At 38.4% G+C, this 12,531-nt stretch overlaps 2 protein-coding genes across 4 annotated transcripts; one reads left to right on the top strand and one right to left on the bottom strand.

Moving 5' to 3' along the window:
* Nucleotides 1–512: 512 nt before the first annotated feature.
* LOC131438531 (zinc finger protein 19-like) lies at nucleotides 513–2,676 on the bottom strand. Its single transcript, XM_058608623.1, has 4 exons — nucleotides 2,425–2,676; nucleotides 1,452–2,371; nucleotides 1,192–1,399; nucleotides 513–1,135 (listed from the first exon to the last, which is right to left on the bottom strand). Exons 1-4 carry the CDS (start codon nucleotides 2,581–2,583, stop codon nucleotides 620–622), a joined length of 1,803 nt encoding a protein of 600 aa, XP_058464606.1. The 5' UTR covers nucleotides 2,584–2,676; the 3' UTR covers nucleotides 513–619.
* Nucleotides 2,677–5,945: 3,269 nt separating this feature from the next.
* LOC131436617 (muskelin) lies at nucleotides 5,946–12,214 on the top strand. 3 transcript variants are annotated; one of them, XM_058605438.1, is made up of 7 exons: nucleotides 5,946–6,055; nucleotides 6,533–6,745; nucleotides 7,016–7,410; nucleotides 7,483–7,996; nucleotides 8,100–8,286; nucleotides 10,638–11,713; nucleotides 11,781–12,214. In XM_058605438.1, the coding sequence occupies exons 1-6, from the start codon at nucleotides 5,973–5,975 to the stop codon at nucleotides 11,688–11,690; spliced, it is 2,445 nt and encodes an 814-aa protein (XP_058461421.1). In that variant the 5' UTR covers nucleotides 5,946–5,972; the 3' UTR covers nucleotides 11,691–11,713; nucleotides 11,781–12,214. The 3 variants fall into 3 exon arrangements, with proteins under 3 accessions (XP_058461421.1, XP_058461420.1, XP_058461422.1); XM_058605437.1 differs by having other exon boundaries at nucleotides 10,638–12,214; XM_058605439.1 differs by having other exon boundaries at nucleotides 8,118–8,286; nucleotides 10,638–12,214.
* Nucleotides 12,215–12,531: the final 317 nt, after the last annotated feature.

Here is a 12,531-nt window from a genome sequence, read left to right on the forward strand (position 1 = left end):
TTTCCCACAGACGCTCCTACATGAAAAACTATTAATGAGAATAGAAAAATTATTTATACCCAAATTATCTAGTTACTCTTTCTCATAAAACTTTTCTTTTTCTTTATACTTCGAATTATTTAAAAATGAGATGAAAAATGCTAATCTATGAATAATGCAAGGAATGTTACAGACGGTTTTTATCAAAACAAGTGGACTAAAAGTGTGGTTAATTTGAAGGCAATTTAAAACTACAATAAGGGGTTTAAATATACTTTAACAAAACAAGCCAAAATACTTAACCTAATTGAATGATTTTTCTTTTTTTGCGTTTAAAATGAGTGATTACGTACAAGCCAATTCGCACCCTCTCTTTCTACTACTAACGCAGAAGGCGATAGCACCCAGTTGACGCCGTTCAATTGGCCCAATATAATTTTTGACACACGGCAAGGCATGAGATGGGAGCTATTGAGCACTTTGTTAACTCACCTTTCAACGACCTTGTGTGTATCAACAAACACGATGTGATCCAATCTTGTAAAAAGCTTTTATTGATCTGTCTTGAACCATATCAAATGAATCAATAATGTGAAAAAATGACCAGCATAAATTAAATAAGTATATGCTACAGCTACTGTCACGCATCAGAGTACGAAAGTTGGTCAGCAATCGCGACGCTCCCATCATCCACCGATATTGTTATTTCTCCTTCCAGGTTATGCTGCTGCCGCAAATCCGATGAACCGGTAAGTTGAGATAGCCCACAGATTGTCATGTGTTGTTTCTTCATCTTCCTCGTTGCAAATGTCTGTTGACATTTGGTACAGCGTTCAACTGGCTTGCGAGAAGCTCTAGCCGCTCCCAGCAACTGATTGGCAACGGGTTTCACACGAACATTTGTTTTCAAGCCATGTTCGAGAAACATATGCCTGTTGAAGTGTAAATGGTACTTGAAATCACGATTACAGCAAACGTAATCACTGCGGTAGGTTATGCAGAGATGGCTGTCAAATTCTTGCTGACTAGTGAATGCCGCAAGGCAAGTTGGGCACTCCAAATTCCTAGGGTGTCTGTGGTGCTGGTTGTGCTCACTCAATTCATCGGCTGTCGTAAACGATTTCAAACAAATGTCACATGGAAAATATGTTTGAATCTGTGAAATAAAATCGAATTAAAATTTTTATTCTCATGGAATACGACCGATCATACCTTATGAGCTTTCTCAATGTGCATCCTAAGTTTGTCTTTGCGGCCATAGCTCATAGAACACATCGAACAACTGAATTTGATCGCTCGGTGAATCGTGTTTTGATGACGACGAAGATGTGCTGATGTTTTGAATGTCATTGCACACTCGTCACAAATAAATCCTCGCAATTCGGAATGAGTTTTCTCGTGAAGAGCTAAAGATTTTTTACTGCAACAAATTATATGTTGAAAATCAATTCTAACGAAATATTCGTTTTTACCTTTTGAACGCCAAACCGCAGTTATTACAATGATAATCTGCAACGTTAAGGTGCACCACCGACATATGCAGCTTCAGCTCATTGGATGTAAAAAAGGAATTCGAACAATACTGACAAGGATACTTGCTTTCGCCCGTATGTCTTCTCAGATGCACCTCCAGGGTATATTTATGTTTCAAAACCATGCCACAAATGTCGCACACATATTTGGAATGAATCTCTTTCTTGTGCTTCAGCAGTTCTTCTTTAGTGGGAAAAACTGCGTTGCACTTGGCGAATGAACAGATCCAAGGATTATCATCATCCGGTTTTTCGTGTCGATCAACATGATTTTGAAACATATCTTTGGACGTTGTTCGATACGTACAGTAGTGACATTGGAGCATTCTAATTTTCGGTTTCATTTTAGTTGGTATATTATGATCATTTGTTATAGCCTTGCATGGTTCAACCATTGGTTCGTCAACCTCTTCTACAATTTCATCGAGAAATTCTGTAAAAGATTCATCTTGCTGCTTGCCATCTTGGCTGAGTTTTTGCTCGGTATCATCTTCTATATATTCCACATTGTAATATTGAACATACTCACTCCTACTTCCGGGTAAATCAGTTATACCTTTATCTTCAACTTTGATTTGCTCAACAAATTCAACGACTTTCATCTGTCGGAAATCATTAAGTAAGTCTTCAACCTTCACCTCGTCCTGGGTGCAAAGATTCAACTCCTTAATAAGGCCAGTAAGAGCAGCAGATTCAGTAGCAAAGAGATTTAAAACTACAGTTTCATTTCCAGATTTGAGATGAGCCAGAGCAACTAGAAACTGGGTCAGCAGATTGATTTTCTGCCTATACTGCCATACAAACTCCAACACGGCAAAACAAGCCGGACACATTGCTTTTGGCAGTAAATCGGCTATATTCTACAAGTAGCAATCAAATTAGTCTCCGAATTCAATCTATTAAAAGTACATACCTTCGAAACCTCAAAAGTCAACTCGTTAAGCAGCTCAAGCAGAGTGCAATTACTGTTATCCAGAGAACTGCTTTCGATATATATCAGCTCCTCCCGAGGCTTCGACTGCACACACATCCGGCAAACGTTGGGAAATCGGTCCAAATTGAAAACGGTCATCTCTTAAGTGTCCGGCATTCGGGTTCCGAGACTGCATAAAATTAAAACAAAAATCAGCAGTAGAACTCAAAAGCCCAATCACAACAAACATATACACGCTCAACAAAAATTAACAAATTCTGCACAAATTGTTTTCAGGACGTAACAGTACACAGAAAATTACCAAAGATGAAAAAAGAAAACATTCATGTGTCTACGGAAATTAATTGGTGGAGCGCTAGGTTTATTGTGTTGTAAGATTCGACCAAAAGTGATCCACGAGTGAAACAAAATGTCAACATTTTTGCTTGTTTCATCAAAGATAAACTCAACATTTCATTGGGTCAGTAATCGTGAACCAGTGAGCTCAGTAATAGCAGACCCTGTCAGCTTGGAGTGAAATCAATCTTCAGTTCAGCAACGCCATCGCATGGCATCACATTCAACATAGCATGTCAATTGTATGGGTGCGCAGCCCTGCTATTTTGGCGCGCACGAATTTGACATTTCTCTCCCCTACTTATATGTATGAGATTCGATGCGGACTCACCTGAGGGCGACATGCTCGCAAGAAAGGATGTTGCCAATGATTTGTTCGGGAAATGTGAGAGCTGGATATCTTGTTAATATGATGTCTTTGGTAATAGTGTAGTTTTAAAGACCCTGCGTAAACAAGCCGGGTTGGCGGTTCAATGCAAAGGACTTTGGTCTCACAAACTAGTTGTATGTTCAAGCCTCGACCTGGAAGGATTCTCAGTGTCAGTAGGATCGTAGCACTAGCCATGCAATGATTCTGTACGCTGTGAAATCTACCAATCGGATTTGTATGACCGCTTTTGAACAACATAACTTTTCATGAAACTGAATATTGAATAAAAATGAGCCAAGTGGAACTTAGTAATTTTATTAACTTTGTAGTTTGCGAGTAGTTTGAAGAGACTTAATCCGGCAAAACTGAGCTCTAGTTCGATCTCCTTACTGAACTATTCAAGACTTTTCTGTAGTAGTCAGATATAACTCTTTGGGACATTTTCTAATTGCGATGAGACCAGGGTTTAAAATTGTTGCTTTAATTGAAATTTCTTGATACTTGTAGTATTCAAACACTTCTAAAATCATCTTCAACCATAACTTACACTTGCTATGTGATATTTTGTATCTAACACCAGTCTCGACTCAATTGAAAAATTTCGCTCCACAAATCGTGTTCTAAAGCAAGAATGGTCTGCTATTTCATTTCAATTCATTCTTTTTTTGAAATGGTTTTATTTGAAACATTGAATCAAAATGATTGTTTAATGATTAAGAAACGTTCTAAAGGGGTTTAACCACAGACTAACAGACAGGACACTCAAATTAGATTCTTCAATCATTTTAACTGTCATTTCGAATATTCCTTTATTTGGGACAGTACTCACATGTGTCATGATGGCGCCACGTTACCCTATCAAAAACATCCTGTCTGTCATCTAGACTGTGTTTATTTTTTTCATTTACCAACAGAGTTGCCATTTATACAGAATTACCTGTAATGTATTGATATGTATTTGCATTTGTATGCGAATTTCATGCAGGAAAAAGATTTAATACATATTGCCAAAACTATATACAAAATTGTGCCTACCTCTCATCCTTCAACGCAATACAAAATCGAACCCGTTTAGTGGCAATATTTACTTGCTTCTGATCTGCCGCCACTTAATTTCGGGTGAAAATTACCAACACAATAAAAAATAGTCTAGATGAACAATGTTGAGAAAAATAAATGGTTACCTTCCAACATCGCTAAAAAGTTTAATATATTATTAACGTAATATAATAATTTACTGTGACGATTCATTTCCAAATATTATGATGAAATCAGGCATCCCTGCATGCAGCTGATCGGTGTTGACAAACGAGGGGGAACCAACTAGTAAATTAACTTTTACATAACACAAGGGGTGTACCGATAGTAAATAGTTCGCGTAGTACAATATAGGTGGAACTAGTGCATCACGAAAAATTATTTTTATAAGAATTTACTCATACTGTCATGTCTGTTAGTCTGTGGTTTAACCTTATAGGCGTCGATCTTAACGAACCTTTTGTTTTAGTGGAAGACTGCAATCTGCGTATTTACCACGAAATAGCGCAAAATTTTTCAATTTTTCTTGAAGTTTGAGTTTGAACGATAACTGATTATAGATCCTTACAAATATTAGTAAAAATGATTATTCACGTATTATCATATGACTAAAAACCTGCCAAACATATTTTAAAATCTCGGATGAAATTTTCAACTACTAGTAGGCATACAAATATAAGTTCTATGATAATACATGTTCAAGCAAACGAATGAAATCAATTTCAATAATAATTTATCAATTAATTCCTGAATCCAACAATAAAAAATAAAAATGTCTCAGCTTCGTAAAGTTCTTCGTATTTGATATTTCTTTCTTCGAATCCTCCACATCAATGATCGAGTTTTTTACCAAATTTTGTATATTAGCATACGATTGATGAGAGAAAAATTTAGGCTTGTCACTTGGGCAGCGCAGCAATCGCAGAAGAGATGGCTGGATAAAAAAGTAGCACCAAATACACCTGTGAACCAAACATTGACGATTCGTTTATATGGGACTTAGGGGTATTATTTGTATTTGGTAGCACATTCATTTGTAAACATGAGTTAAGTCGTTCAAGTTCAAAAACGCTTCATACAGGGGTGGCAAGTTCTATGAAATATTGGGGGAAGCTACACGAAATCATTACTACAGATCATTGAACTTTGCAATATATAAAGCATTTTAATGAAGGAAACGGAGAGGTTAAAGCAAATAAAAAGCAACCAAGTAAAAACCACAAACATTTTCCCTACTATTTCAGTAATAACCAATATTCAAAAGTGGTGAAGTATAGCACATTTCACATTGTAGTAAATTAGTTTGAAAATTTTTGTAACTCAGCTAAGAAATGTGAAGGATTACAGAGACGAACTACAGGGATAACGGAAAAAAATTGTTATATCATCAAATATTTCTAGCAACTTTCTAATATTTATTCCAGTTGCCAAAATAATAGGAGGGGGGCATACCCCCCCTTAGATGTCGCGCCTGGCTTCGATGTTTGCTAACTACCATTGATTTGGATCTTTTTACATTGTCTACACAATTAACTTTGCTTGATACATAACGCGGTGTCGAAAATCAAATAAGTTGAATTGTATTAAGCTGTTTTATTTAGCAAACCCTTTAAACTATATCAAACTCTTGAAATAGCAGTGAACATTTGTAGACCCCTCGTGGAAACATTTGCACCATTAAAAACGTCTGGCACTCCTGGTCACAGTGCTGTCACCGCAAATGTCTCAACACTCTTCTATCCCTTCTATCCTTCCATCAGCAGAGAATCAGAGTCGATCAAAAATGGCTGGAGGAATCAGCGACATCAAGAAGCTCGAATATGAAATCTACAAGTATTCTAGCTACTCATCATCATATTTGCCGGAGTAAGTACTGTTTTTAAGCATTTCGGTATGGAACATCAATTTACCTTCAATATAGTACTGTTCGCGAACGTATATCGAGAGATATTGTTCATCGTCAAAAATGTCGCATTAAGATTGCTTGCAAAGAATTTAAAATTAGCACTTTCGCTACTTGCTTCCCGCATTCCGATGAAAAAAGGCAGTAACATATTGAATGGTGAACATGTTTTGATGATTAACTGAAGAGAATTTGCATTACAAATGTTGACATTTCTTGTGTTCGGCGTTTCACAATATCTATGTTAAAAAAATTATTTCGACATTAGGCAGTTCTTTTGTAAACTGTAGACAAATTCACGCTTGAGTGGTATACAAATAGTAACGAAAATGTAGTCGGCGTCCTTGAGGCAACGATGTGGTATCGTTTGTAAATAAAATGTCTTTTTTCAATTTCAATTCTATTCTACTAAAGTAAATATGGCAACTTATTCTTAACAGGAACATTCGCGAAGATAATCCCACCAACCAAACTTCTCGATGGTCCTCGAATACGAACAGTCCGCCGCAATTTTTAATTCTGAAACTGGAACGACCGGCAATCGTCACCAAGATCAAGTTCGGAAAGTACGAGAAAACTCACGTTTGTAATCTGCGCAAGTTTAAAATCCTTGGCGGATTGGAAGAGGAAAGGATGGTGCTGTTGTTTGAAGGGTAAGTGTTTTTTTTTTGTTTCTGTTGAAGAATTTACAACTCCTGAAGCCATTCACCGTCTCTGGTCAGGAGAACTTTCTAACCCTTTGTATGTGGGTTGAAAATTTGATACAGACAGGTGACGTGAAAGTCGTGCAACTAATTTACTGTGCTAATCCGACCCGCAGTTTTTATGCTTTCTAATTTTCAGTTTAGATAGTCGTCGTTTAGTAGTCATTTACTGTTTCTTTTTTAAGATATTTGAAATCAAAATTTGTTGTTCGTTTACAGCGGTCTCAAAAACGACTCGATTCCGGAAACTTTTAATTTAAAGCATCGAACGAATTCGGGTGAACTACTGCCAATCAAGTTTGTTCAAATCGTTCCATTGCTTTCCTGGGGACCGAGCTTCAATTTCTGCATCTGGTACATCGAGCTTCTTGGTATTGAGGATTCGATATTTATACTCTCCAATCTGCGTAAATACAACATGCTACGTGAGGTTGAAATTGTACGGCTTTTTATGAAGCACTGCCGCCAGCAGGGATATGTGAAAGCATTCAATGCTCTGCAGGAAGAAACGGGCGTCCGGCTAGAGGACGAAAAGATGACCGATTTACACGATATTTTGGTCAGTAAAGGAGATTTTAAGAAGACTGAGGAAATGCTGGTCGAGTTTATTAAAAGTAAGTGTTTCGCATACAAGATGTAAAATGCAATCTTAATTGTCTGAATGTTTTGTTTTCTTCTCCAAATAGCTGGTCTAATGGATGACTACCTCTCGAAACAGGATTATAAACCGCATTGGAATTTACAGTTGACGCCAGAGCATGAGCCACGACCCGGTCGGCGTGGAGGTCACCAATTGATTATTGATCCGTTGACTAGCACAATCTATTTGTTCGGAGGATGGGATGGCAGTGAAGATTTGAGTGATCTTTGGTCGTACGACGTGAAAAATAACCGGTGGACATTAATTCACGAGAAGTCAGAACTAAAAGATGGACCGACGCCTCGGGCTTGCCACAAAATGGTGTACGATCAGAATTCGCAGATTTTTATGATTGGACGTTATCTGGACAGCGCTTCCCGAACCGAGGAGAACACTAACAGCGATTTCTATCTGTACCACACTACAATTAAATCCTGGTTCTTGATCTGTAGTGACACTGCCCAAGTCGGTGGACCGCAGCTGGTTTACGACCATCAGATGTGCATCGATGTCGACAAACAGACAATTTATGTTTTCGGCGGGCGCATTTTGGAGCCCAAGTGAGTTCGAGTTCCTACTGACATTGTGTTGGCTTTGATGTTTAGTTCGATAATCATTGTTTCCTTTGTTTTCTTTTTATCCACATTCCCTTGCAACTTACAGATTTTCTTTCTCCTTTAGAAATGAGGAAGAGACAACGGGTGACTACAAGTATTCGGGTCTGTATTCGTACCACATCGACACTAACACGTGGAACCACATCCTGGTAGATTGTGGCCATCCGTCGGCGGCGAGCCCGCATGTGCAAAGTATAAAGTCCCGTGTGACTCACTCGATGCTGTTTCATCATGTAAGTGTTATGATCTATCAATTTATGTCATTATAACATAATATTATTGATGTTATGGTCAAAGTATTTGGTCAAATACATGTTAAGGGGGTGGTCATAAATTAGAAAAAGTACGGGTGTGTAATGTCAGAGACATAACTGGATGTCGTGAATACGAATATGACACGCTTTATTTATGCTTCCGAATTCGAACTGTAGTTGATCGATTGTTTGAATTGTGCAACTTTCCCCTCTTTCATTACTAGAAATTTAAACGATGTGCCTAGACTAAATTACAGATTAGTTACATTAAACATTCTGAAACGCAATTAAATATTATGAAATAAGCAGTATAGTTCTTTATAATAAAAAATGGTGGCTCTGAAAAGAACTTTTTATGAAAGTGTTCGTGATGAAGAGTGACGAGTTGAGCACGCAGACTCTGAATTCTAAACCCATATTCCGGAACTAAGCTCTGAAACTTGAAGACCGCCATGACTACGAGAATGGGTTGTATAGAGTACAATAAAGTAAATTTCCGCATGATTCATTAGGTGTGTTATTATGGTTCTAAAAAGAACCGAAAAGAAGAAGTCTGGAATAAAGAACTGGACCCTGAGTTCAAGAACTAAATTTAGAATCAATAACAGACTCAGAATCCAGTTTTAATTCTAGAACTGCAATTTCGATACTGAAATTAGTTCCGGAATACAGTTCCAGAATCCAGTTTCAGCACGCAGGCTCTGAATACTAAACCTATATTGCGGAACTAATATCTGAAATTTGAACTTCTCGTTACGACTACCGAGAAGCAAATGAGAGTTGCGTCCTGAGCGATTGAGCTTTTAACCACGCAGAAGGTGCACTCTCCGTCGCTGCTGGTTGATGATTTAACTCTCGCGATGGCAGTCTTCTCGCCTTGATGGCCAGCAAGCGAATGAGAGTTGCTACCTGAGCGTTTGAGGTTTTACCCATGCAGAAGGTGCACTCTCCGTCGCTGCTGGTTGAAGGTTTAACTCCCACTACGTCTGCTACCATCGAACGCACGAAAAGAAATGATCGATTTTCACCACGGTTCCCCTTTTATATGCATTCAGTTGAAGATATGTGCCTGACTACCTCAAAATCGTCGTCCTTGCGCGAAAAACCCAAGCGAAAGTGAAGAGTTTTCCGCATTTTTTTCAAATTTTGAGAAAACTTAATTTTTGAGTTGTTTGTGGTTATCTCATATCATATTTTTGACGAAATGGTGAAAGAATTATGTTGCTACCATTAATACAAGTCTAGATATTCACGATTAAGTTCTGCCCATTCTTCCATATGGCTAATTTTGAAAAGGCACCCCATAGTAAAGTAAGTCGTATTCACGACAAAAAACGTCCTTAATATGGGGCGAAGATGGCAAGGCAAAGCAATTCTTGGGACCTTTTCTATCACCAAACCAATCCAACCAGATATGGAGTTTTTTGCTCACTAAACCAACGATGGGGTCGGCAAATCAAATTTTGCTCCGGGCGAACATTTTTCTAGGTATGCCGATGTACCTCGGTGACCGGAAATACTTTCACCAATTAGAAATCCGACCTGAATGAAATAAATCATGTGATATACAAGGTAATAACTTAGGACCTTTTTACACGTGTTATTATTCAATGATTTTGCTTTGCACTTGGAAGATGGTTGTAGATTGTGATTCGTAGTACCTATAGAGGATTGTTGATTACTGTAATGTTCGCTAACATTGTTCGTGGATTGGTACAAGAAAAATAAGATTACCTTCAATGTAATCAAATTCCAAGTTATCACATTCCACCGGATATCAAGCCCTATTATAGTAGACTATAACATTGAGGGAACATTTCTGTTAAAAGTGACTCAGATGTGTAATCTTCGAGAACAACTGGATGATAAACTGACGTTCCAATGTCCAGCAGTCGCTAGTTATTATGAGAGCTTCACGTCAATTGGTTTTAGTTTCAAAAACAGTTAAAGATTAAAAGTCCTGCATTGATTGAAAGCCTTATATTGCTCAGAAGCCTTAGAATTGAATGATATTTGCTCCCTTATTCAAAAAGTACAAACCAACAAATTCTGCACTTTCGATTTTGTCGACAAATTCATCGTGTTCGGGTAAGAAGGTAACCTCATCCAGAGAACAGTCAAAGTCAATGTTTGGAATGGAAATAAGGGAAATGTTATCGTTATTTAAAAAATATTGAAGTTTTAGATCGTGATGTACGAAAGTAGTTTTGATCCGTAAATTTAACTGTATCAATGTGCGACTAATAGAAAATACATTCATTTTTTGCACATTTGTTTTTTTCTAATCATGTGTGGCATCACTGTCAATATAATTTCTCTGTCTTTCCCAGAAACACCGCAAGTTGTACATCTTCGGCGGTCAGCGTGGCAAAGATTATATGACGGATTTTCTGATCTACGACGTGGACAGTGGGGAACTAACGAACATGACACCGGAAAACGTCGGCACGGATTCGAAAAATGTTCCCCAGTCGGGCTTCACGCAGCGGGCAACCATCGATTGTACGAAGGACGAAATTTATGTACTGACTAGTTTGAGTAAGGAAAAGGAACGGCGCGATTTGAACATCAATTCGTTTTGGTTGTTTTCGCTTACGAAGAAGGAATGGTGCTGCGTGTATAAAAGCGATCACTCGATCGGTGAGAATTGCTACCTGAAAAATCAGAATGCTTGCCCCGAACCATGCCCAAGGTACGCACATCAAATCGTGTACGACGCAGCGAATCAGGTTCATTTCTTGTTCGGTGGAAACCCTGGCATGAACTCGCACTTCCGGTTGGATGATTTTTGGATGCTTCGGCTAGAGAAACCAACGAGGGACCACATACTGCGCTACTGTAAATACCTGCTCAGAAAACAAGAGTTCGAAGAAATAGCCAAAACAAATCCACTGTCGGCTATTTCCTATCTGCAAACAAAACTGTATGATATCATCGATCACAACGATCCGGTACAACTGAAAGAGTTTCACAAACTGGCCTCACTTCTGTTCAAATCAGACAGTATGGATTGTGAAACCGAACCAACTAGTCTTCTCTCTTGTCCGCTCGGTGGAAACTTAAAGCCAAACAGTCAAAAGCACCCGAATGAGCATGAACCGAATGAAGAGAGTGCTAAAATGATGCGCGTGGAGTCACCGAAAAGTGCGGACGAGGCAGACGCTTCCAGTATCAGCTCCCTCAGTAGTGAATGTTCTAGTTCGCAAACGGCTCGAGCAATCCCGTCAAGTTCGTCGAGCTTGTCATCCCGCGCAGGAAAAGGAAACGATCAACTGTTTGAGCTCAAAATTAGACGTTGTCTATTGTACAACAAACTCGTGGACCTGCTTCCAGAGAACCTGTGTCAACCAAAGAAAAATATCAGCGATTTTGTGCTACTTTAATCGATGACACGAGCTCCCCAAATGTACAGTCAACTCTAATGCTAATTTCCCTTCCCTACTTGACGCTTTGCATATCTTTACTTCGAACAGATCGAACGGATTTAAAACGAGGAAACGGAAATGTGATATTACTAACCCAGTTCTGGAATTGGTCCATAAAGCTTCCCACAACTAGTTTTCCGTGCTCCTTTTGCTAATGCCATTATTATTAGGACCCCGTACAGTTTTTCATACAAGCGAACACAACGGTTCTCATCAGTCAATTCTACGGTTTGCACCATGCGCGATATAGGTTATTTAGTTATCCATTAAGAAAGACAATCAACTCAATAGTGACGTACATTTCAACCAAACGACATCTTTTCTGTTCGAGTTATTAGTTGTATTGCAATAGTTTCTTTTTCGTTCTGACACTGCATCGTGACGCATCACAAGATTTTCTATTTCTTATTTTAAGCTTCGTTTTAAATTGTATCATTCGCAAAGTGCTATTTGTAATATAAATCGTATTTAAAATCTCTAAACTCGGCGAAGGTGATTAAATACATTTATGCCGAAATGAAATCCCTGTTCTACTATGCAAAGACAACGCAACGAACGTTTGGCTTTTCTCTATAGTATGGTAATAGACTTGCTGAAAATCCCGACTTTTGATTAGAGCTCCAGAGATCGTGAAATGTCCGTGTGTGCGCTTATCAAAGATTTTCTCTCCGCACAATTATCTCAAAGATAAAGCTATTTTCGGTTGTGAATCGAATTCTAAGATCAATTGGCTGTCGTTTCGGGTGTCTCTCTCACCTAAGCTGAGCTGAAGTAGATCGCCCGTAGTTGCACTTCGTGA

This window comes from Malaya genurostris, chromosome 3, assembly GCF_030247185.1.
Source record: "Malaya genurostris strain Urasoe2022 chromosome 3, Malgen_1.1, whole genome shotgun sequence".
In the NCBI taxonomy this organism is placed as follows: Eukaryota; Metazoa; Arthropoda; class Insecta; order Diptera; family Culicidae; genus Malaya; species Malaya genurostris.